Source organism: Parasteatoda tepidariorum, chromosome 4 (assembly GCF_043381705.1).
Source record: "Parasteatoda tepidariorum isolate YZ-2023 chromosome 4, CAS_Ptep_4.0, whole genome shotgun sequence".
Classification (NCBI taxonomy): Eukaryota; Metazoa; Arthropoda; class Arachnida; order Araneae; family Theridiidae; genus Parasteatoda; species Parasteatoda tepidariorum.
Window position 1 is genome coordinate 71974180 of NC_092207.1, and position 27540 is coordinate 72001719.

The following is a 27540-nucleotide window of genomic DNA, read 5'->3' on the forward strand; positions in this document are numbered from 1 at the left end:
GATTTTATAAACTCATACCTTCAGGTTAACGCGTAACTCTTTCAGGTTATGATAATTTCTAGAAAAGTAGAGAACGAGACATTATGCCTTTAAGATAAAAATAGGCTGTTATTGTGCTAGTCGAATGCATTCCAGTCAGAGGAATTGTCAATTGATTTGCGCAAATAATTTGTAATGATGTGTTCAAAGTCGTACATTGAATATTGTGAACTTATACATTACTCTTAATAAGCCACACATTGAAAGTACAAAGTATAAACATTTATTTTTTCACACAATAAGGCAAATACAAACTGTAAATTTTAAAGGCATCAAATTAAAACTCTGGAGTTCAAAATACTGTACAAGTTGTATAAATGTTTATGGTCCCCCAAAACATTACAATTTGACACCAGAGAACAGAAGTATTGCGACACTTCTACATTAAAAATGGAATTCTCCTAAAATCTTTGGAACACAAGTAGTAAAAGGTTAAAAACTATTGTTATTAAAATTTTACAACTAAACTGCATAGCAATGTAGCAGCGCAAAACTTGTTCCGCGTTGTTCAAATCTGCCTCTAAAGACCGATGTGGACATCTACAAATTTACGTTCTTGCGGGCGTTTCTCTAGGTGCAACAAAATCGTAGTTTTGTTACAATGGAATTTTAAAATTTAAATATTCAATAAATTACATAAAACTAGATACTTGCACTTGACTGGAATTTTGTGCTTTGTGTTGCTTCAAGCAACTTCATTGCATGAACCCTTTCAAAATAAATATGGGTTTGCACTTGGCAAAAGTCGCCAATTCCACGATTATTGCTTTGTTCAGAAACAGCGCAGGATATTATCAAGTCGGGGGGATATTCACATACACAAATGAAGATTAAATAATTATGTTCAAGTGTAAAAGTTAACACAATGACATTAAGGCACTGTAACTGAGCAATCTCGTGCTAAGTCTTTTGGCGAGGATTCAGACTTAAAATTTATCCATGGCGATCAAAAGTTTTTTTTTTTGTTCACTCTAAAGGGCTAATCATTTTCAGTTGATGCTGTTGTCGTCCTGTGCACAACACCATTTGAATGTCCATTTGATGTGACGCCATTTGTGTAAGGTTCAGAAGGCACGTGGTGGCCATTTTGTACGGATGATCCATTTTTGATCACTCCATTCGTACCATTGTGTTTAGAAACTCCGTTACCATTTGCATGTCCGTTGGCTATTCCATTTGATTTTGATTTACCATTGGTGTAAGCAGAGCCATTTAGGGACGCTTTTCTAGCTCGTTTGATCTTGAGGTAGGTGTTCTTGTAGAAGTCTGCGAAAAGGAACCAGAAGAGGACAGCATGGAATCCAATCCACCACATGAAACCTCTAGGATAGTTGCACTCTCTGAACAGCAGTTGGAAGGAGTGCACAAAGATGGCAATGAATTGAACCTGGAAAAAATTTATAACTTAACTGAAAGAAACAAGGAAATATAGGAAATGTCAAGAGCTTGCACTTTAGAGCAGATTTTCAATTAATGTGACTGCAAAACTTATTCAAAAGGTTCATTTGATATATCAATGGTTCTTATATTTAATATCATACAATAATGCAGTAAATTTTTATGGTAGAATAGGCTCACCTAGTTATTTTTGTATAGTGATATAGTTCAACAGACTGTTAAATTGTAAGAGGAAAATTTTACATTTTTATGCTACATGCTTCGACCGATAACTTATATCACAAGGTATTGCAAAAGATTTGGTTGTCGCTTACTAAATTTTGAAATTTTAAGATTAAAATTTAAATAAAATTGAGAAATATAATTAAATAAATAAATATTAAACTTTTTTCCATCAAACAAGTCAACTAATACTAAGTATATTTTCTGAGCCAACTGATTGTTGTACGAATAGTCAGTGGGGTATCCTGTTTTTATCATTTATAAAAGGAACAAGATCTAACTTCAGAACAGTTTGTTCTAAAATTCTGAAATTCGGGCAGTGGATGAAAGAAGCAAATTTTAGCCTCAGTCCTAAAAATCCTTACATAATTTTTCGGATGAGGTGTGAGAACAGATTTTTGTAGTAAAAGAACTGCGCACCTTTGCAGTTTAAATGACTGTCTTTCTCTTTTCAATTATTTAAATAGGTGGTTTCGTACTTTAAGCTCTTATCAAAAACTAGTTTCACTGAATTATTTTTGTTCTTTAAAAATTAACCAGATTTTAGTGCCCGTAAGTAAATATAATAAACGTGAATGGCAAAGTGAGGACAACGTCACTGAAGTAATATTTCGAAAGTTATTGAAAACCACGTGTTATCTTTTACAGTTAATAACAGTGAAGTTATAGGCAATTTATCGGGAATATTGCTAGATTAGGGAAAAGCCATCAGCAAGCAATAGCAACATTTCTGATCCTTATGGATCGGATGTTTTTAGTGCAGTTAACTTTGATTAAACCAACTTCTAAAAACTTTTAATCAAATATAGAGCAATAAAAAGGAAATTTTTCAATTTTTAATTATTACGGTATATACTTTTTCGATTTTGTGCATGTTTACGTAGTGTTACAGATTCGTTAAATCAGATTATTTTTCCCTGCATAAGAGCAAATATTCAGCTTTTAGATAATCCAATTGTAAAATTTCAACGAAAAGAGAAGAATTCTTACCATCTGGAATGCAGTCATATATTTCTTCCACCATAAATATTTGTTCATACTGGGTCCAATAGCAGCAAGAGCATAATAGAAATACATCACTATGTGTACCAAACAGTTTACAAAGGCAAAGAAAGTGCTGTGGCCACCTGAAAAAATATTTATAATATTTATGAGCAACCGACAACCATCACTGACAACTTTTTTTTAACAAGTTAAAGGCGCTTGACGTGTATACACGTCAGAACAAATTTTTATTATAGTGCATATGGCACGCTGTGTAAAATAAATTCATTTTTACTATTAAATCTCAAAATACCAATAAAATACAAGAATATTTGGTTGCAAGTTTCTTCTACATTACCAGTAGAAGCGCTAAGTATTTTATATTGCAATGCTGGGAGTGAGGCTCATGGCCCGAAACAAACTATCCAGTTATAACGTAGGAATCGCTTTGGTTAAAAAATGAATTATAATTGTTAAGGAAATCTTGGTTGTAAATTTTCGTAAAACTTATAATAGGATCATCTGCCCTACGTTTTACGTGCATAAATACACGCCAAGGTTTTGTTTTAATTACGCACCAGCTAAGGAATTTCTAAAATTAAGTCCTTAGCTGGTTAAGATTGTTCATGAGCACAGAAAATTGTGGATTTGCCGCTTTATTTCTAATTAAAACGAAGTAAACTCTTATTTTCCATAATTTCAAACTTAAATTGTTTTGTATTTTTTTTTTAAAATTTAAGTCAAATACCAAATCTGTAGGATTGCATAAGGATCTGCGCCATTAACTCTGGTCTTCCGGGTTGATTGTTAAATTTAGCTAGATAGCCGCAACGGTGTAATAGTCAAGTTCGAATCGATACCATATTTGCCTGAGATTATTTAAAAAAAATTTGAGTAAAATTTACCCATAACACCACAGAGTCGTCTTTGAGTATAGTTATTAAGGGGAAATTAAAAATAAAAGTCTTCATGAATTCAAAAGAAATTATAGGAAGTAAATTTAGTGATTATTAGCACAGGCGTGAATTTTTTCTAATAAAGTTAAAAAATTTAGTTTTTTTAATGCATAGATTACTTTAGAAATCAAATTAGTGCAATAAGTTTGATGCGACTTACCTGGAGTAAATTTGACGCCCCACCATACACTCATTGGCATAATCCCATGGTGTATAACATGAAGAGTTGATATATGGCTGAACTTTTTTCTCAGAACAAAAAATATCTACAACGAATAAAGATGAGTTAAACACCATATATTTTAAAACTATTCCGATTCAGTTATACGTCAAGGTCTATTACGAAAGAAAATCTTATTCTATGAAATTTCAAGAATTCCAGGAATTTAATCTTTCATTCCATTTCTTTCTAAACTTAAAAATCTTAATTTCTAATTTTAGAGTTACTTCATTTTTGCAAGAAATTAATTAGTACAGAGTTTCATAATATGCCTCACATATAATGTACAACTTTCAATCTTGTTCTACCAAATAACTATAATTTTCAAATTTGTCTGATTCTGCGTAAACTATTCACGCACACATAATTAATGAACTTATAGGTAATCGCAGCCTACAAACGAGTAAACAGATATTATGACAAGTTTCAAAACTTAATATAATGATATATAACATAAAGCATACCCTATCTTTATTAGGACTTTTCTTAATTTATGTAAAGATAAATTAAACCTTTTAAATTAAAAAACTTAAAAATAGAGAAAACTTCTACGGGCAGCCAAAATGTTCAAAACAAATCCTTGTAAATTTTGTGCAAAAGTCATAATTTATCAGATAGTCATAGTACAAGACACCGCACAAATCATGAAAAAGTCAAAAGTTCAAAAATCTTGTTCGAGAAAAGTTTTACTGTAAAGAGAGAATTTTACTTCCGAACGAAGAATTTACTTTTTAAAATCCTACTATTATTAGACTAAAAGAGTAAAATAAGAATTGCTTTAAGTAACACTAACATTCGTTATTATCAGAAATAGACAAATGGACCGTCGTAAAACACGGCACAGAAATAAAGCCTTATTAAATGTTATCAAGCATATTACTTAAAGCTAAATGTATTTTACTGACAATAGAATACATAAAAACATGTTAATAAGAAATTTTTTTTTGTTGAATAAATTGATATTTTGAATGTAATGTGTAAAGGTGTACATTCGACTTTTGGAAGGTGTACATTTCACTTTGCGATAGAGTACACCTTCATTGTGGATTCAATCTTAAATCAAAACTATCAACAGAATTTTCTTATCATAGAAGTGCTTTACTTTGTTCTAAATACATAGTCACTATAAATTACTAACTTTAAATTATAAACTTAAATTTCCATAGAAAAGTGCTTTGATGGATTTATTGAAATCTGTTCTTAACGTAGTTTAGCCTTAACATTAGTTTATATAAATTTGGCTTATAATTTTTTAAAATTTCCAGTTAATTTGAAAAACTACTAAGTTTTATGAGAAAACTGATGAACTTTAGCGAACATGTTTATTTAGAAAAATAATCAAGCTTACCGTATCTGTGAATTCCAGGAACTTTGAAAGATAATACCACCAAGCTAGATGTGCCATCTAGAAAATAAAATCGAAGTGATAAGAACAAACAGTTTAAGATTTGAACGAAAAATTAAAGCGATCAAATTTTCAAAGAAACGACATTTCTTTCCATGCGTACAATAAACCAAGAATTATATAATTTGCTGGTCTGACCATGGTACGCTGAGCGTTAAGTCTCCATTTAGACCATTGGCCGAACACCAAAAATAAATTTAACTTCTGGTATCCAACTGCATGGTTGTGAATTTGGTTTCGAATAGAAAATTTGTCACTTAAAAAGTCTTCATGAAAATTGAATGTTAGTTAAAATTTGAAATAATTCCTCAACAAGACTAATTGTTAAGACTTGTTGCTTAAAAAAAGATTTAATGAATTTAGTAGATTGTAGCTTTTATGCAGTAAGTACACTACAACAGCAAATAACAGCGCTGAATCTACTAAACTAAGAGGAAAATTTAGAACTGACGATTACTGGAATATGTTTTATTAAAAGGCAAATACATGTCCCAATTTAAAATTTTATAATTTTAGAAATGTTCTCCTTTTCATGAAACATATTTATAAGAATTAGTTGAATAAAGTCTTAATATTTATAAGTTAAATATTTTTCTAAGCAAAGCTAAACTTGCCTGCATTCAAAAGCTAGAAATCCCACCCTTGCAGTTAAGAGCAATATTTTGGCATTTTTTAGTCCATCAATATATAAAATTTCAGAGACCCCATTTACGAGTTAATAATTACAATTAGTAAGATTAAAAAACATTTAAAGAGCTGAAAATGAATTTTACCAATAATATACTACTTACATTTGTGGCATCTGGACTTCCCGAGTAATCGACAGGTTGGCACTTCCAGTTGTATTTAGAAAACCAACCCAAGAATCCCAACTGAAAAAAAAACGAAATTTTATTAAACTGAAATTGCATAGTAAATTAAAATATTAAGCAAACAAGGAAATTGGTTGAACACAAATTTCTAATGATTTTAAAATTAAACACCTTTAATTGAGCTAAAATAATTATAAATTCACTTCAACAATTTTAGGTAATTTCAATTTATAAACAATGAAAAAAGTTCTGAATATTTTGAAATCTCGTTTTTTATATTTTTATCAGAGTTTATAAGATTCCTTAAAAATTAAGATACGCATGAGGTTTTAGTTCTTAAAATGGTAACGTTTAAATTTAATTCTCAGTGTGATAGTCAATTTCATAATGATTTAGGTGCAGGAAGTTTGATAACACATTATGCTAAAACAATTATTAAAACAAGTTTTGAAGTCTCAATGTTTTAAGCCTTTCACATGAGATTTCGACGTTATTGGACCCCTCCCCCACAAAAAAAAACAGGTTTTAGTTTTTAAAACTTTATCGTAAATTTGGAAATAAGGAAACAAAGAGTTACAAATAATGAACATTTGAAACAAATATCCCATAAATACTATCTCTGAAAATTCCATTAGCCTCCTCGATAGGTAATATTAATTGATCAAATAAAATTTTTTTTTATGGCTTGACAGTTAGGGAATTATTAACTGGCTTCCATAAGTCGAAAACTAATGAACCAGGTTTCATGTTTAATTATTCTTACGTAATCTTTAAACTTTCATAACTCTATTTTATTTAAATCAGTGATGGATTAAAGAGACTTCATCTAATAAGGTTCCGATGGCCAAAAAGGTAGCTTCACGGAAAAGGTAGCTTCACGAAAAATTAATGTCAACAGTGTAAACAGCATTAAATTACTAGTTAAGGATAATTTAAACTTATTTTTCTCAATGCACATGTGAATTAAGATTCCAAATAAGCTGAAAATAACAGTGAGCGATTTACTGAATTTAAAATGTGTAGGCAACAGATTGTTCATAAAACAAACCTCCATGAAAATGTAAGTGCTGATGACGACCATGGCAAAGTTATAGAAGATCATGAGCCATCTGATATTCAGTGGCGCTCTGTTCCTCATAAGAAAGGGTCCAATGTATTTGACAAATAGAACATACGAAAGGCATATTGAAAGAGTTGGAGCAGGACCTTGCATAAACAGCCAGTTTTGAACTCTGCTGTCTGAAATAAAAATGGACATTAGTAAAAGAATTAAATTGAATTAAATTTAAGACGTGAGGATATATTATCTTTAAGAGAAGTACAGTAACTTTATAGTGATGACTGAAAATTTTATTAATGCGCATACTATCTTTTGTAGGAAGAAAATTTTTCTTACTTATCCATCTGTTACTTAATCTTTGTTGTTTATTGTTATGAATCAATACTTATAAACTTTGGTATTTTTAGTAAACAAGCTAAATGTAAATATTCATAACTGAAATTAAAATTTATTTTCAATAAAATAACTTAAGGTTAACTTCAAACTACTGTGCAGTTTTCATTTTAAATACCATATTGTCTGTTAATAAAAAGGTTGGTATAACTTTATAACATTAAGAATTCAATTGCACGTGAGTAGTAAAGTAGTCAATTAAAAGATAAATGCAAAGATAATGTGCAAATTTGATGCATTAAAATTTATATGACATTTTAATCTTCAAATTACAGTATACGAGACAGAATTAGAAGCACAATACACACTTATCCCATGTTAGTTTTTGGGAAATTTGTTTCGTCCAATTGGAACTATATCAGATTTAAAACTATTTGAAACAAACAAATAATAACTTTTAGATTAGTCCTGAGAGGTAAAAATAACTAAAACATCAATGTTCTGTATTATAAATTTCAGATACAGCAATTTTTGCATGCCTTAGAAGTTTAGGGTATACATGCATTTTCTAATGACTTAGGTAGATCAAAAGTTGATTGTGAAGGATAAATAATCAAATAAAAGCTGAAAATTTCGACGTAAACAATTGACATTTAATGCTTTTGAGCAACACTGTTCTTCAAAGTTCCTTTTGTATTAGAGGACTAGTTTCAATTTACCTTTGTCAATGCGAGAGGCATATTTTTAGCTTTTGTAATCATTAGCCTGCAAATAAACGTTGGAGGGGAATTTGCATTTAAGGAGTATATTAGGGACAGAATTGTAGCTCTGGGAGAATAGTTTATGAAGTATCAAGAGCATTAAATATCAAACGTTTTTCTTCAGTGTAAATTGACATGATCTATCTATTAAGCGAAAATTTAAACACGGACTTCTGATTATTTCATAACGACTCCATATCCAAAAATAAAAGCTGGAAAGCATGAAAAGATTCTTAGACTTGTTGGTGGCGGTAGGAACTGAAGAATCTAAGATTATAATGGTCTCATTAAAGTTTAGAGAACAGCCATGAACAGATGTAGCTAATCTTATGGAAAATTTTGAACTTTCACAATCATTTTCTATATATTTAGTCCGTAAGGATACAACTTGGGCTAATTATTTTAGATACTAATTGCTATATGGTTTAGAACTGCTTGTGTTAAAAGTACACTTTCTATCTAAAGGAAAGCTGAACCAGCAATCAATTAAAATTGAACACGTGATAAGTTAGAAATTTCTGTGATCACTACATCTTACAAAAATTAACTAGATTTAATAGTAACTTGTATCCTAGATAAATTAATATTTTTGTTAGTCTTAGAACTTTGTAAATTTCTATCCTTTTTGAATACATTTCTCATCTGGTGTAAATTTAAACAAGATGAACTTGAAGAAACTTGTTCGTGCTTTCGTGTAACAAATCATTCAAACAGTGACGAACAAAAGTAAAAATTTCCTACGTCATAAATAATTCGCTCTGCAGTTTTATCGCCTTCTAACAGTAGAAACACTCGCGAGTGAGAGAAAGCGTTAAGCAAAACTAGCTTGAAAAGAATCAAATGGAACAAAAGTGCTCTTTAAAAAGCTCATTCATGCAATCTTATTGCTTGCACCATGTTTAATGCTTTGCATCCTTGGGCAAAAATCATTCATGCTGATAGCTATTTCAAGCGCTACGCAAACCTAACGGCACCTTCCTATTGCTTTTAGGATAAACATTAAAGGCATTTTATTGACCTATAAAGAAATTGTTATTTTAAATAATTTTAAAATTTATAGTTAGACGACACGTTAATCAAAATGTCTTAAATAAAATTCTCATGGAGTTAATTGGATTAGATTAAGAGAAATAATACAAGAGACGGAAACTGCTATACTGTACTAATCCTAAGTTAAATAAAGTAATGGAGCACACTGTTATAAAGCGATAGTTAATAACACTATGCTTCTTCAAAGATATTATGGTCCATATTATAAAAATTATTGTAGGCTAACAGATAAGTGTGGAGTTCTTTATAGAATTTCTAGAGTTCAATGTAGTATTCAATGGCACAAAATCCAAAATGTGCTCTTATAGCTGATATGAAAGGCATTAAACTTGAGGAAAATATCAGTTAAAATTACTGATAAGAAAAATTAAGAGAATTATCTAGTCAGAATGAAAGCGTGCGATTAAATAATTTTCTATTGCACAGGTGTTGCCAAGAGTGACCGACATTTTACTGAGAAAATAGAATCAATTTGTTCATCCGTTCCCCTAGAGAATTTAAATCCAGAGGCGATACAGAAATAAGGTAGAGAAAACTGGTTACGCAATCTATATTTAGGTCATGTTCAATTCACCATCTTCCGATCTTCTTCAATCGTGGAAGGACGAGTCTCATCACGAGATAGATTTGTAAAGATTTCAATAAGTCTAGGAAATACTTTAAAAAGCAATTGTCAATTCAAGATTATAAGGTTTATTGTGAAATTTAAAATACATAAAGCTACTGAATAATATGTTAAATTATTATTACTTTTTCATGTGAAATATCATTTAAGTAACCAGATTAGTGTTAGAGAATGTTAAACTTTGCATTGCAAATTATTCTTAGCGATGATTTAGTCGAATATATTACCGAGGCTTTTAAATGGCGACAAGATTTACCGACAAAGCTTTGGAGGAATGATTTGATAGCTTTAATATTGCAACTTGTTTGTATGTCCTACTCTTGTTATTCAATTATTTAGTGATTAGACTGGCTTCCAATAAAATTTTTTATACAGATGCTATTTAAGAATCTAGTAACACTAGGATAAGATTGAGATGAGTGTCGCGAAAAACTAATATATCACTCCGGTTCATTGTCTTGGTCTTTGCAGAGCATGTTTAGATCTTAAGATACCAAGCAAAATAAAGCTAGTTAAATTTGACGCGTTTATGAGCTTAGTATTTTACTAATGATTAAAACATTTCAGTGGTATTCTAAACACTAATACACTCCTTGATAAAATTTTAAATTATCAAATTGGTTTCTCTTAGAGCAATTGCAAAGAAAGGTAGTAACATGAAATATGATTGTATTGTCATAAATGAACAGTGTATTGAAAAAATTTTATTAGCAGGATAGCACATTTGATTAAGTATATTCGAACCACGTTTTTAATATATTCGTTATATAAAGTAATGGCTATGGCTATTAATAGGCTATAACTACATTGACCTTGGCATGTACATAGTTTACTTTCACACATATTGATGAATATTTATACTTTTTAGTAACAATTTCAATTATTTATCAATTTTATGAATGAGTATCTAAAATTTTCGGAAAAACTAAAACTCTTGCAAAAACTAGACAAAATACAATATCGCATTCTAATCTTATTTCACATTCTTAATCTTATTGTGTAAAAGATTTACGTTCGCCTCATCGTAATGTACTGTTACAGACTATAAACCTTATGAAATTCCGGCACCTTTAAAGCACGACAAAGTACGGTATTTACACGCATTTTATAAAATGAATGGTAAGGTCAGTCAAGCGAAAAAACATCCGACCTTCCCGAGTCACTCAGTTCACTGTCTATAATTTGTTTCGTTAAAACAATCCACTGAAAATAAAAAGGTGAAAGGAGGTTAAGAGTGATGCTACAGCTGAGCAGACGAGGAAGTGGGTGTTTTGAATGCTGGAAGCAGCTTCTTTAGCTATGCGGAAGAGCGCTTCATGTAGATACAATAGTGATCTGAAGATTCTACAGTAATAGTCTCCTTGGTTTCAGTTATTGAACATTAATTTTTAAGAAACTAACCGGCATTTAAGCGCTAAGTGGAATTCTAAACACTTGTTAAAATTGCTTAAAAGCTTAATGCTTGCCATTTTCAAGATAATTTAAAACTACTTTCAAAAACAACAAGGTTGGGCAGTATATTACTCGATTATGTTTAGTGATATAAGTTATATTCTATACACAATACCAAATTCTGAAAACTCTGCACTTTCTAGAAGGTTAAAATAAGATTTAAAATTTTATGTTTTCCCATAGTTTCATTCAATTTCAAGTTTAATTTTTAAGTAAATTGTTGAATTTAAAGAATTTATGGATTTTTCCATTTGAAATATTTTCTATGAATATCGTAATTAACAGTGAGCGGATTTCAGAGAGAACTCGTTAGTTTCTTATAAGAGATAGGAAATTTAACTTTCATCTGCTTTTAATAGATTATAAAGTATATTTTAAGTGTTACTTTAGTATTCTTTAATTTATAAATAAAACTTAACATAAAATTGCTTATATCAATAAAAAGGTACGCCTAAAGCATAAAAATCGAAACTTTAAACATGAAGCTAAGAAAGTAAATCTTTAATTGAAAAATTAGTCACATTTCACTCTTGCAAAATTAATAGCTTACATTTGTGTAAAACTAGGGATGTACATATTGATATAAAAGGAATAAATCGATTATTTACTGCTTATACTGGGCTGGGAGTACATTAAGTTCAGAGGGAATTTCTTCTGCTTCATTAGGCAACTAAAAAAAAAAAAACCTCAAGTTCCTTTTAATTTATTGCAAATTTACTCTCATTTTATCACGTTCAACACATATTCAAAGATTGCCTTTGACATCTCAACTTGAATGAAGGTTAAAAAATTAGACATTTAATAAAGATTAAAGACACTAGAGGAAAACTTTACAACTACACTCTATAAAAACTAAAGAATTCGGAAATTTCTAATCACGTTTCACTTGAAAAGTAATCACCAAAACTTTTCTGGGTCAGAATATTTCCTTTTACTTTGACTTCCGGAAAATTAAATTTCGTCAATTGGTGTAACTGATCAATGAAAGAGTAAGCAATGATTTCATCTGCCGACCCAAAGATTGCATACGCATGAAACAGTTAAGTATGTGTAATAATTTTAAAAATAATAAGTGATAAAATTTCAATAAAACTTTCAACGCTTCGAAATTGCATCTATATAATGTTGACATATTGTTTCAAATAAAAAAAAATTGATAGTCGTTTAGATTTATAAAAACATTTACCAAAAATATTAACCAAACTTTATGAATTTTTTCTGTGCTTTTGAAATTTGCCAGTCTAGTAAGACCTGATAAAGACGAGACTTATCCATTAAGGTGTAATCGAAAATTACGCTTTAATAATAGAGGTCACTGTCCACTCAAATTAAAATTATCTAGAACTAAACAAGTGAAGCTTTTTCTAAATATTATATAATTTATCCCAAATAAAGTATACAAGCCTTTAATTTTGAATAAAGAAAATCATATTTGCACATTAAGTCTTGTTTCATTTCAAAACTTGAACTTTTGTAAGTACAAAGTACGCAACGCTACGAAGCATTTTCAGCCAACTCGTTAACTTTGATACTGGAAAAGTAAACTTAAATTGAACTTGTTAATGTTTGACAATTGTTCACAAAGTTCTTCATTCTTAAAAATTAAAGCATGGGCTTAATATGGTTAAGCCTATAATTTAGATTAATTAAGCCTATAATATTAAAACTTTATAAAGTTAAGTTTCAAAATTTCTAAAAATAAAATAGTTTGGGCACTGCACAAGTCCGCTTTTAATGTCGTAGTCTACATTTCATATATTCATGAGTAGTATATATTCATGACTTTAAAGTTTTATAAAGTCAGGGGTCTGTCCAGACATTTTGTGAAAGGTCCGTTTTTCGTGAAATTGTGAAAAAATTACTCACATTCTTTCAACCAGGGTCCGCTTTTATGAATTTGTGCAAATAGGGTCCGTTATTGCAAAAAAAGACTTTTTCAAGGACTTTTTAAATTGTAAATAGATACAAGATTATGCTCGGCACTGTAAAATTATAATAAAAAAATTAAATTTTCAAAAATAAACAGCAATTGCTGCTTCTAAATTAGAGATGCAACATTTGATATTTAGCCTATACTGCTGAACGCAGAATATTCATTTAGGACGAATAATGGAAGAATCGTCTGCCGAAGACAAAACTTAATTCGTTTACATCCATCTTCCTTGTTTTCTGCCCTGGGAAGGGTTTATTCGATTAACAAAACAATAATGAAGATAAACAAATTTGTGAAGGGTCCGTTTTTAAGTTAAAATATTTTGTGAAGGGTCCGTTTTTATGAAAAGATATTTTGTGAAGGGTCCGTTAACGGACCCAAATTTCTTCTAAACAGACCCCTGAAAGTAATAACTTGAGTGAAATTTTTTGTTGTTTATAGCATGCATTAAGACTTCAAATGTTTACAGAAAAGGTAATAATTAATGTAGCTAGACTAGAACAAATTAATAGTAAATCCAGAAACAATTTTAAATATAGATTCCTTGAAAAATTATGGATTCTAACCTTGCGAAATACCTTATACCCATGGCTTTTCCTCTTTAAAACTGAGTCTAGACTGATAAAATTGTAACAAAAATTTTACTCTAAAGTTTTACTAGTCATTTTATTTCATAAATGTTAACACAATTTAATATTAAATTTTAAGCGATAAAATTTTACAGATTTAAAAAATAGTAAAAAATTTTTGTAATTTGATAGGAAATTAAATGTAAGCAGTGAAGGATAATTGCTTACCCAGCGTAAAATTAGATTGCACGATTGTAAAAGATTTTAACAATCATTCATGGTAGAATTACGGGATTAATATTAGCCTTGAAAAAAAGGAAAACATTTAACCAATGAAAAATCCGTGAAAGTACTTAATCTAAAGCCAATTAACTATCTTAAATTTCAAAAGAAAATTTTCAGCTTACAAATATCGCAAAGAAAATTTAAATTCATTGCTTGAAAAGTTTAATGTAGTTTGTGAAATACATCCCTAGAAAGTATATAAACTCTTTGCGAATGTATGAAAAATTACGCCTGGGTTTAAGTGACTGAACTTAAAGATACATTCAATTCCAATAACTTGCTAAATTTAAAGACAAAAGTTTATTTCGAAAGTTCATTAACATCTAGTATTTTAAATCGGAGTAAATTTCATGTATGATGCAGAATTCATAAATTCAGTTTTACTATCAAGCCTATTAGGTTTTAGGATTTAGACACTAAACAGTATATCAACATTTTTAAAAAAATAAACTTCTTAGACCAGTCAACTTGCAATTAAACTCAAGTGATGTGCAAGTGACAGTATGAATCTCAATCACACGCGCCAAACTAGTTTTAAGATTCGAACAGCTGATGAAAGTGAAGACTTAAAATTTAATCAACTTTCCCCCCCGCAATAAACATTCCTCACGCGTGTCCTCAGTGCGTTAATCGAACGTGTATCGGAAGCTGAAGTATCAAAATGATAGGAGGGAAGGGGGGTTTGACGCACCACTAGGTAACTTCCTTGTTTACTTAGTGGGTTGACCTATTTACCCAATAGCAATATGAACAGCGAAAAAATAGTTTTCCTCGCAAACAGAATGTAACCTCTATGTTTTGTATCAACGAGTGAAGACCAAGTGTGAACTCAGTTTCCGACAGTTCGTATTTTCTTTTAAGTAAAATGTTAGAGGAAAAAATTTTGTAAAAAAGGGAACATTAAATGATTCATATGAAATAAAAAGATAAATTTCAAAATCTGTGTAACGTATGAGAAAGCAGAGGTCAAAAATAATTGCTGCATACATTTCAGATGAAGTTTTAACACGCAGTAGTTTAAGATTTGAAATACTATTTTAGTTTGAATAAAGATCAAGTAAAAATAAAGCAATTTACACTACACGTTTAATTCTTTTGAAAACCGTTCATTTAAATCAAAATATTTTCTTATAAGCTTACAATTATGCATTACGCATCTTCAATCAATAAGTCAAACTTTAATATTTCATCACGTAGTTCTAGTTATACAAGCAAAGGGATTCCCCTTAATGAATACCAAACTAAAGTTAACATTAGCAGTTTCATCGGTACCATTTGAAAATCTCATGTTTCAAGAGTACTTTAACCGAGACAAACAGGGCAATATATTGAGGCTATCGCTTTCAGGTGTTTAGAATTATACTGGAAATAAGACACTTAAACCTTAAACCTATGGTAGTACATTATTCAAACTGAAAAAATAAGCAATATAACAGCTTTATATTTTAAACAAAATATGCTACAGAGTGAATTATTGGAAAGTAATTTCATTAAGAAACAAAATTGAAGAATTTTTTAACAAATCAGACTGAAATCTCATCCATTTCGCAGTAAAAATTTTAAAGCCTAATAATTTCTCTAATATTCCACTATTTTTAAGTAGTTAAGAACTTTTAATTGCACTAGTTATGAATAGTTTCCCTAAACAATATGGAACTAAAGATCACGAATACCAAAGAAAATTTACGTTTGTCTAAATTCTTTTAAATTCCCATATTCATTCATAGCGGAGGCTAAAAATGCTATTATCTAGTCCGAACTCATTCAAATGCATTCAACAGAAGTATCAATTCACGATTTCCCCCTTGGGGTGGGATAAAGTCAAACTCAATGATTCGAGAAATTGCTAATTACAACTTAAACTTCCTTAAGCTTCGTATCTAAAAATGAATTAAGAATGTTTTGCGGTGGTAATACGCTGTTGCAAAATTTTTGAAGAACCTTCAAAATACCGAATTCCCCAGCGTCAAGGTTACACGGAGCAAGTTTCATGATTATAAACATTAACGAATTTGAATATTGCCTCACTGACGTTATGGGCGATCTAAAATATTTACAGTTTTCATAAAAATGGTTAGGGGAAAAAATCACAAGTTCACGAATGTCATTTAAACAGTGACTGGATGCGTCAATTTTTTTTCAACAGAAGGAAAGTTTCGACCAAACTCAAATTAATTTAAAGAAACAATTCAGTGGAAATATAGTAGACAAATAATCTTATACTTTTAACACTAAGTGCTTTTAAAATATCGTAAAATTTCGAAGCAAATTTAAAAAAATTTAGTTTTACTTTAAAATTTTAATAGCGTCAACAAAAAATGTTAAATTTCTTTATTCGCTGAAGTTTCTCTAATATGCTCAGGATTTTAATCTTAAATTTCCAAATTTCTTTATCAATTGTGTATGACAACCAGCACATTTTAATACTTTGATTAGATGTTTATGTAAAACTATATACTTTTGCCGATAAAACAGTGATAAGTAAGTATTTTATTTACTTTTAAGTTCAAATTTGTAATGACTTTAGAGTTACTCTTTTACAATGAATACAGCTTCCTATCAAATTAATTTCATCTTTCTGAAATTAATTCAATTTAGTCGCATAGTGTTCAACTTTAAAACAAGATTTCGGCTTTAAAAAGATTTGGGCATTTAAGAAATAGCATTTAACAGACTTCCGTTAAATTTATTACGAGTTAGACCAGAAAAACAAATTTTTTTTTATACATGCTTTCCAAAGAACTTTATTAACGAATATTACGTACACTGCATTTAATTGAATTTGTTTCAATCTTAATAAAATGTTATTGAATTTTGTATCAACGTTTCTGAAGGAATTTTCGCTCCGATAACAATTTTAGAGTCAAGACCTTGAAAAAAATTACTACACGTATATCATATGAACTGAAAATTTCTAAAATATTTTGGTTGAAAAATTCATTTTGCTTTAAAGTTTGAATCGATCCTAGATTGCATGAGAATGATAGACATTTACTTAAACTTCATGTTCACTAGATCGGAGATGTTAGATAGGGAAACATTGATTCGGATTGCTGCGTTTAAATATTAGTCTTATTTCTAGCGAGCGTATGACTCAGTTGCAGAACTTACCACGATGATTATTTTACAATTTCAAATACAAATTCTTAAATGAAAAAGTAAAAAAAAAATTATGGTTTCAAATGTTACATTAGGAAATACCTTAAACATTAGGAAATTTCAAATATTTTAATTTCTGGCGAACAGACCCATTTTGGCTGATTAAGGATTCAGTAATTTTCAATTATTTCACAACATTCCATATTAACGTGTAAAAGAAACAAGATTGATATGAGCATTGTGTTTGTTAAACAATATTTACTCAATAACCGGATATTTACTAAATTCCAAAATTTGAAAAATTATGGAAACTACAAATATTGTATAACTTAAATCAATAAAATTCTAATATTAAGTTCATGAAGCCAAAGTTATTATCAAATTTTAAAAATTTAGAAACTCAGATAGCTTTCACTTGCACTATTATTTTAAAGATAGGGAGACAGTTTATCATTTTAAAATATTATGGTGAAAGAATATGTCTCAATATGCTAAAGCCGCTGTCATTTCTTAAAGTATTTTAGTTAACGCTTTGAATTCCGCGACATTCAGATTTTTAAATACAGATATCTTAAAACCAATTGTAATGATCATGGAAGTATTTTTCAAGGAAATACCAAGCATTAAAAATCTGTGCACAATTCCTTTGTGCAAGACCTTTAGAAAAATTAAGAGTTTTATTTGTCGTAGATCAGGACCTCAATTTCAAGAATTTGACGAACATTTAAAAACTTATCATTTTTAAGAGTGAAAATTAAATGTTAAGATTTAAATGTTACATTCTTTTAAAATTTATTTTTTAAGCTTCTAGCTATGAAGCATAAAAATAAGCTTAAGAAAACTACAGATACAGTACACAAATTAAATATTGCTTTTCTTAAAGAGTTTTCTGCAAATTACGAAATTAAGCACAATTACTTCTACACATTTAAGAAAGATTTATCTTTACATTTAGTTATTCACAACTGTTCCATGAACTTTAAATATTCAGGGGATATAATGTCTTGAAGTATATTCCGTTAATAATTTTTAAACAAACCTTCAGGTTTAAGGTTAAAAATACGTAACTTTAATTAAATTAGCTTGTCATTTTTTCACCAAGAGATGCAGCCGTTTTCTTATAAATTCCCTGCATATAACACGATGATTACCAGACAGGTAAAATTTAACCCAATTCTTAAAGCGAACACGCATTCATCTTTCAGGGCAAGGTCAATCTGCGAGGAACGTCAGATTATGAAGGTCAAAGACCTTGCTTCTCCTGACCCCGTTACGGTTAATGTTATTAAATGCCGTTAGTTAAATTTCAAAAATAAGTTGCTATAAATTAATAAAATAATTTTGCCATATTTATACAAAGCAGAAGCTTCGAACATTTAACGGTATGTTGTCGAAAGGTAATAAGTAAATCTTATTTGAAAACTAAATTAGAGAATTGAAATTTTATAAAATGAAACTAATTTGTAGCTGTCCATTAGAAAACTAGCTGATCAATACTAAAAATACTTTCAAATATTAGCTATTGTCTGGATGATTTGCAGAGTATAGTAACGAGTTCGAATTTAATGGCTGATATTGCGTAATTAATCAACGTTACGAATATACCAAAACGCTATGAAATCACCATTGGTTGAGGAATCTACGTAAACTAACCCTACCATGGTCTAAAAATATTCAGCTAAACACTAATTGCTCAAAGAAATTTTTAAAAAGATTTACTATCATTATTTTTCAAAAAATTTACTATCAAATTTATGGGTTAGATTCAAGTTTACTAATTAAATCTTTAATCTATAAAATTTTTAAGTAAATATTGAGCCCCACATTCGCAGAAATTTAAGGCAATTCACACACACTTTGCTTTATTGGAAGTAAAATGGCACAATTTCATTGCTTTTAAGCCAAATTAGTTAATTCCCTCGATGTGAGGAATTTTATTGCGTCGACATGTTAGATTTCTTTAAAATTTCATAATAAAATGTTTCTAAACTAGAATGTTTATGAAACATGCTAAACTAACAGCTTGCCTTGTTTCGCGAAGGCAGAAATCTAGGTTAATAAAGTAAGATTTAGATGAAACTTACTCCAAAATATATAAATATTTAGAGTTATTTCAAGGATGAGATAGATTCCTGTAGAGTAGCGACCTGTATTTTGAAAGATACTCTATGAAGTTCTCATCTAATATGAGCTATACAAATTAAATGTAAAATGAAAGTTAAGTTCCACTAGAGAGATACCATTGGTGTTTTTGAGAATGACGGTGGTGTGTCAAGAGTTAAAATCTCTAAGAGCATCAGGGAAAAAAAAAAAAAACGAATTAGTATACGAGGCATCTAAATATACAGTGATTAATTTTTAAATCAGTATCTTCATGTCTAGTTTGAAGTCACACACATCGTCCGAAGACTGATTTTTTTACCTACTTAATCTCAATACCAATTAAAATCGTTCTGAAAACTTAACGCTTCTCGTTTAGCCAAGAGATACAATTTTCCAGACTTCCTATGCGAATTTCATTGTTTTCGTGATTATAACTATCCTACCCAATATTTTAGTAGTAAACAAAAACTCATTTATACCCATAATTGAAGCTTGTTTTACAAAATGCAAAGAAAAAAAGATTCACGTTCATATAGCTTCTAGTCAATTGCAGGTAGAGCTGATCGAGTTTATTGAATTTCAAAGATGCTTTCACTTAACCAAGATTGCGAAAGAAAACCCCATAAAACGGCCTCAACTTTCTGTGGTCAGTGAAATTTTCCCATTAGATTAGGTAATACAGGTTTCAAGAAGGAGCTCCAGCCACGGGGAAATAATAAATTACTCCGCAATGAATTTGTGCGATAAAGTAGGAAGTACGAAATTTCTTTGTAATTGAAGAGGCAATTTATCGCAATTAATTTCTCAGAGTCTCGGGTTTAAGGATTATAAAACAGCAATTACGTTCAATATTTTATTTTAATGATGTTTGATTTGAAAGTAAAAACAATTTTCAGTTGTTTTGAAACGTTGGTTTACGAGCCATATCGCTACATTTACTTTAATAGCAGCGCTTAAACACTATTCGCGCATAAGTTCTCTTAAAATGTTTTCTAAAATAGGTCAGTTCTAATATTAACCAAACCTTGCTTTTAGTATTGATATCATTTAAGAAAAATACTGTTTCAAGATGAAGTATTTTTTTAAAATTTTAAAAATAAAACAGGGGCGGTAATATTACAAAATTTAAAAGCCCTTTACAATGTTTTGTTTTCACATGGCTTTGAAAATTTTTAATGTTTCTTACTTTCGCTTGTGTCAATATTTTGTTATAAAATTTTGATATTTCAGTTAATTAAAAAAGGAGAATATGCAATCAATAGTGGTAACAATAACAAAAAATCTAATGTGCTCATTCAAATGGAGTGAAGGACAGAAAAGATGCCAACAATTTTAAGTGTTGATAATCATTCAAATACTTTAAGATGAATGATTATCAATAATCGTCAGAAGCATGAATTTATTGAAAAGTAAGAATATTACATCTCCGAAATTCCATACTTACAAGTAAAGTTACTGTTTAGAGAAAGCTTGCATTTCATTAGTTTGTAACAGTGTTAATATTGCGTAGTGTTAGACTGCTTCCATACTTTACTTGCAATCAACCTAAAACTTAACCTACTATGATTTTTATAATCTTTAAAAGTTTATATTTATTACGCTAAAATTTCATTTAAATGATATGCTCTCTTACCGAAATATTCATATAGCTAGGGTTTTACTCGTTAAATTCACATAGCTAATAGAGCCGATAAAATTTATAAGATTCCGTCGGACAATCTTTAAGTAAAAGCTAGATGAAGTAATATTGGGATAAGTAACAGTGCTTCAGACTTGAAAAATTTTAAATCTTATTTTTTAAAATGTATATCGATTTCCATACTAGTCAAGAACGCACTTAATGAACCTCACTCATTTATATACTAATTTTTAGAACTCTAGCATATTTACTACGCCACGTCAATTTAGTTTTATGGTCATGTAGTTTTTTATATTTTATTCTATAGAATTTTTCGTTAGCTAGAATTTTATTAGGAATAGTGTTGATTTAATAGATCTTCGTGTAATACTTTTTAAGAAATTTAGTTTTAAGAAACCTGGATGCTGAAAGTAATAGTCTGTTAAGTGTTGATGAAATGAATTAAAAGTATTGTTACGAAATGAACATTCATTTTGAAAAATTTATAAAATTTATTTTACTGTCAATTACTGAAATTTAGCATTTGAACCTAACATTCGCGGTAGTTAAGAGAAAAAACACAATTTTTGTTATTGAGAATGTATTTAAAAAAATTTAACCATGAAACAAAAATTCATCACATTAGAAATTTTTGGATATTATTTTTCTCATTACAAGTTCAGCAACTAAATTTTTTTTTTATCCTCTAACTTGTGTATCTGGAATAAGTACATTTGAGACAGTTGAAAGTAAGAAAAAGTTAAATGTTAAAATTCAAAAGCTTACGCCGTTTACATTTTAAATTGTTAAATTATTAACATTTCAGAACTCAAATAGTTTAGCTTCTACATTCCTCGCATAAATTTTACAACCTTGGAACAATAAAGTAAAGGGTGATAAAACGTGCTGTTACGCGAATTAAAATTAACCTTTATGATAAAATTCAATGCGTGGAACGAAATTTAAATCCTGCGTAGATGTAGGTTAACGTTTGTTTACTTCAACTTTAGAATGGTATAAAAATTTTACATTACTTATTACCACAGCTTTATTCTTAAGGCTACAGTGGACGTTCAAAAATTTTTTTTTTAATTTTTATGCTACACTAAAACTTTTTTTATAACTTATGTATTCTATCAAGATATGCCCTTGCAAAAATTTTTGTAAAAAATATTTGGACCATTTTTGAGAAATTTAAAATTTTTTAAAAAAAATTTCATCAATTTTAAAATGCTCCCAGCGGCTTAAATTAAAATTTTTATTTATTTTTTTTTAAATTCTTTTTTTAGAGATAAATGTTAGAAGCTTTATGCATTATATAGGAATTTTCCTAAATTTATTTTAAATTTATGACCAAAAAACAAATTTCATGTAGATTTTTGTTTCAAAATAAAGGTCGTTAGGTACATGAAACCCGATAACTCTTTTATTACTTGTTATAAAACAGAAACAAATGCATAAACTTAATCTAATATACATATAAATAACTAGAAAAAAATTTCATCTCAATAGGATGAAAACAAAGTCGACTGGAACATTTTGAATACGTGAAACATAACAAAATTTCAATTTTGAGAAAAACAGCTTTTTGTGTAAGAAAAGGGGCGTGGCTTCATAATGTGAAAACGAAACTACCCTATAACTTCTCAAAAAATGACGAAATTTAAAAAAAAAAAAATTCAGTTGAAAAAGCAATGAAACAAGTGTCTAAATATGTCCACAAAAAAAAACGAAATTTTTATCAATTTTTGGCAATATAAAGGTCCACTGTAGCCTTAACGTCCACAAACCGAAGATAATTTTAAGAAACTTCAGAATAAATACATTTATTTTAACAGACAAAATGTGGGAGACTAAATATTTTGCCCTCCTTCTCAAGCAAATATCAGGATGAAACAAAAACGAGATGCAAGTGTCAAAAGTTTATATTTGTTTACATTTCCGATCACTTCTTGACGGTACATTCCAACACTTCAACACCCCACTGTCAATGCAGGAAGCAGGAAGATGCAGAAACGTAGGAGAAATACAGCAAAAAAATACTAATATTGAGCTCAAATTCACGTCACCGAGAGGAATCCCGGTCGCCGCCTAATGCCCGTAGGTACCGCTGCTAAAAAAGCAGGCCATCGTCCCGGAATATATTCGATCAAAATGATCCAAGGAGGTTTACCGAGTAGGTCGCTTCTTACTGTGGAAACTCTTCATCCATAACGTAAGGAAGAAACAGGAAATCCGCCTTGTTTTCTTTACTCCCGTGTATTCCACATTAATTAGTTGTCCGTAATAACGATATTAGACTTCTCATACTTATTAAACATTACTTGAATTTCCGATTCAGAATATCAGAAATATAAGAGTTAATTTTACTCATATGATTGGTTTCTTGATTTTGCAGATGGGATTATGCGTTCGTATTAACGTCAAACATTGCCAAAGTATAAAACTGGAGGTTTGTACTAAGTTTTTAAAGTATATTTTTAGAATAAACATATGGGAATACTTGGAATGATTAGGAATTTTTCGAAAATTTAATGCCAGCATTGAATTAAAGTCACTGAACAAGACACCAATTTCACATAAAGTAAATCAGTAGAATAATTCCAGTCATCTAAACAGACATTCCTTGATAAATGTTTTTCAAAAATGATTAAACAGTATCTTGTTAGAAGGATTTATATCTATAAAGTGAAGAAATAAACAAATCATTAAAACCGGAAAGGAAATTTATAGAGGAATGCATAGGAGTTTAAGTGGTGCACGGAGATTTTTTAGCAGACTTAAGTTTAGCTAAACCCAATAACCGATTCATTATTCCACATTTATAATTTTTTAGCAGAAGGACTTGTTTTTATAAAAAATTCTCTTGCAACTATTTCAATAAGTGAAACAGCTACAACTTGAAACTAAAACCAGGAAGGTGGCTACAATTTCATTAAACTAGACGAAAATTTTTGGTTTGATTAATTTTAAATTTCAAATCAAATAGCCATTGGTTAACTAAAAAATATACACTTCAATTAGTTCAAGAGTACTTATACAGTATGGAATAGTTAGAATGTTACAGAAAGTGATTAATCACTATTTCAGTTTGATGACATAAAAATCACAAACGAAAGTAAGGAAATTCTGAATTTCACGATTCGAAGCAAAAATGAGAGTGATACGAGTTCACAGGTAACGAACTGAAGCACAACAAATCCACTGGGAAAAAAAGAAACCGTTACTTAATCAGAAATTACCGAGCTGTGTCTTAATCTGCTAAACATTGCTTTTATTGAATGAAAACTTGAGCAATGAGAGAAACTGGGGACTTTAAAGAGCTTTCAATGAAAGCGTTCCACTCAATTGGATTTTTAATTTAATTATCTCAAGAAAATTAGAAAAAAAAAATCAGTTTTAATGTATTAGGAGAAAGTCGTACATGTGACAGTTACACGAAAGCTGTGAACATTTTAATTTCAAAATAAAAAAACCTCCTTTTTTAGAAGACTAACAGTCAAATAAAAGGTAATAATCACTAGTAAAATGCTGAACTTTAAAAACAGTTTTCAAATATGAATTTTTTATGCTCTGTATGAATAAATATAATCAGGTTTAAGAGCATGCATTTGTGGCGAAAAACGAATGTGGTGAAAACGATTAGAGTAATTTCTTTAATTTTTTTAAAAAGTTTTCAGCTGTAGTTTATTATATTAATTAAAATTCATAATATTTTATTATAAAAAGCACATCATCAAGACCCTTAAATTTTATTTCATAATTATACATTTATATATGTTATTAAAAGATGCACTTGACTCTAAACATATTTTTCTTGTTCATCAGAAAAGAAAGGCTCATGATTTGTGTTCTCATTTGGAAAAAAAAATTAGCCAATGACTAGCTTGCGTCAGCTGGAATTTTAAATTGATAAAATAAAAAAAATAAAAAATACATAAATTCCGAAATCACAGAAGTTTAAAATATAATTTGCACTAGAAATGTTCTTTCGTTTTGAAAGAACGCCATAATTTTTAAGAACACCATAAGAACATTTCATATTTTAATAAAATTTGACGGAATGGGGATTTTGTTACAAATTCAGATATTTGGAACACTGAAATTGAGGGGGCAAATTCCATTTTTAAATGAGATTTTTCAGAGACTTAAATCCACGAATTCCCACGATTTAAAAAAAAAAAATCGTTCAAATCATGACAAATTTTGTTCAAAACTGAAAACTGCGACTTTCCAGGTGTGCGGATACCCTGCATATTAATTTCTTACCAGAAAACAGAACTATCAAAAGTTTATTATTAAACGTGCCAAACTTAAAACTTTAAAACATTTAAAAATAAAATTGAAATTTACTTACCGCCAGAGGCCATGAAATCATTATACCAATCAACAACTGACCACAATAAAGCCATAGTGACTGAAAAATAAATATCGGAAAAACTAATTAAAATTCTATCTAAAAATGGAGTTTGCTAGGGTAGGCAAAACACCACCCCTGCCGACTTAATAAATATCCGATGTGCAAGTGCCACGAGAACTGGCTTCTATCATTTTCGTTTAAATACGGGGCACTCTTGCGTAGCTGACGTCAAGACGATCGTAGCGCCCCTGAATTCACGCGGGTTGCCAATCGCCAGTGGTTTATTTTCTTTGCCAGTGTCTTTTGTTACCTGCGATTATGTTTCAGAATGAATGAGATACGGATCAAAGGGGGATAATTTTAGATTTCTGACGTCCATCTTCATAAAATTGACACATGTATTTCAATTGTCTAAGATTTAACATAAGTAGAGTTTTATTCGCGAGAGTAACATATCGCGTCGAATTTCGAATGCGATTCTTTTAAATCCTCATGATCACAGCAATTTGTCTGTGTTCGAGTCAGTCACGACATTTAAGGGTTGAAAACTATTAATATTGCATGTTATAAAATGAGTATAAATTATAATATTAATTAATATTTTTTTCCGACACTTTAACAATAATTGTTTAAACAATTATTGTTTAAGGAAAAAAACCCAATTTATTTTAATACATTTATTTATACATTTTTCAAATAGCGGTCATTCAGTAGTTTGTCGAAAAGCGAAAGTATGTGATAAAATATTAGTTAAATGTTCGGCAACACTTTCTATGGAGTACATGTAGTCTAAATCTACGGGAGAGAATTAAATTGAAATGATATAATTTTAGTAAGTCATAGATTACTAGTGCAGTTTCGAAATGGTGGCAGACAAATGTTTAAAATTTAAGTAACTATATTTCATGCGAATTTAGTCAAGACACGGTTCCCAGCATATCACCGAAGTCAAGCATCACTGACTGCAGTCAGTGTGCGGGTGGGTGACCACTTGGATCAGTCTGCGTAGGGACCGAGGGTGTGCGGTATTGATTCTCGTTAAACTGTTCTACCGTAAAGTGCTCGCCTTCGCGTGCAGGTTGTCGGGCTACAGAAGCGGGGGTGCCATCCCCTCTGCTGAGGATCAAAATTGTGATGGTATGTCTTCGGATCAACCTCAAGGATGTTTCCCAGACCGTCGCCAATAGCCAATTGTGCAGCTCTAGTGCGACGTAAATAAACAAAACAAAACAAACAAACAAATGCGAATTTAGTCTTTCACGGATTTGAATTATTCCTAATATCTTGTCTTTAATTTCTAACGCTTCAAATTTAGACAAGCAGCCTAAATGAAATAATTTTGTTTCAGGGAACAAACTATGCATTAAAATTTTAATATGATTTATATTTCGGGACGGCAAAGTAAGACTTGAAATAGCTGACAATTTTTTTAAACAATAAATAGAAATTCTAAGTAACTAAAGAAGTATATATGGTATTTATTTTGTAAAATTTAACTGTAAATAGGAAACTACTGTCCCGTTAATTAATTATACTATTTAGATTTATTACATGGGTATTAGTCCCGCAGTGGACTGATCGTTAAGACATGGTTCCCAGCAGGTCACCGAAGTCAAGCATCACTGGCTGCCGTCAGTATGCGGGTGAGTGACCACTTGGATCAGTCTGCGTAGGGACCGAGGGTGTGCGATATTGGTTCTCGTTAAACTGTTCTATCGTAAAGTGCTCGACTTCGCGTGCAGGTCGTCGTGCTATCGAAGAGGGGGTGCCATCCCCTCTGAAGAGGATCAAAATTGTGATGGCATGTCTCCGGATCATCCTCAGGGATGTTTCCCAGACCGTCGTCAATAGCCCATTGTAGAGCCCCAGTGCGACGTAAATGAACAACAACAACAACAATGGGTATATGTTTCAGTTTTTTGTTAAATTTTTTTTCTTCACTGTATTTGAAATAAAATATATGCAAAAATTAATACTTAAGCAAGAAATAAAATATAAATAACGATAAAATACCATTAACATAATTTATTAAGTGCATTGCTTAATTTTATGCAAAATATGAATGCTAACAATTGATAGATATAAATTTAAATTATTTTTTCTCCTTTATTGTTATAAGAGCCGGGGTAATCAAGAAACTATGGCTATAGGTCCATACCTCGAATGTTGAATCACTCACTAAAAATGAATTCTGAAAATAACAGGAAGTATTGAAAACTTCATTCAATTCACTCACAAATACAAAACGAAATAAAA

The 27540-nt window shown here is 29.9% G+C and overlaps 1 protein-coding gene across 1 annotated transcript; it reads right to left on the reverse strand.

Annotated features, from left to right (window-relative positions):
* Positions 1-239: 239 nt before the first annotated feature.
* Positions 240-25496, reverse strand: LOC107441276 (very long chain fatty acid elongase AAEL008004). Its single transcript, XM_016054475.3, has 7 exons — positions 25282-25496; positions 7085-7275; positions 6016-6096; positions 5168-5224; positions 3760-3865; positions 2650-2786; positions 240-1426 (listed from the first exon to the last, which is right to left on the reverse strand). Exons 1-7 carry the CDS (start codon positions 25334-25336, stop codon positions 1019-1021), a joined length of 1035 nt encoding a protein of 344 aa, XP_015909961.1. The 5' UTR covers positions 25337-25496; the 3' UTR covers positions 240-1018.
* Between the last annotated feature and the right edge of the window lie 2044 nt (positions 25497-27540).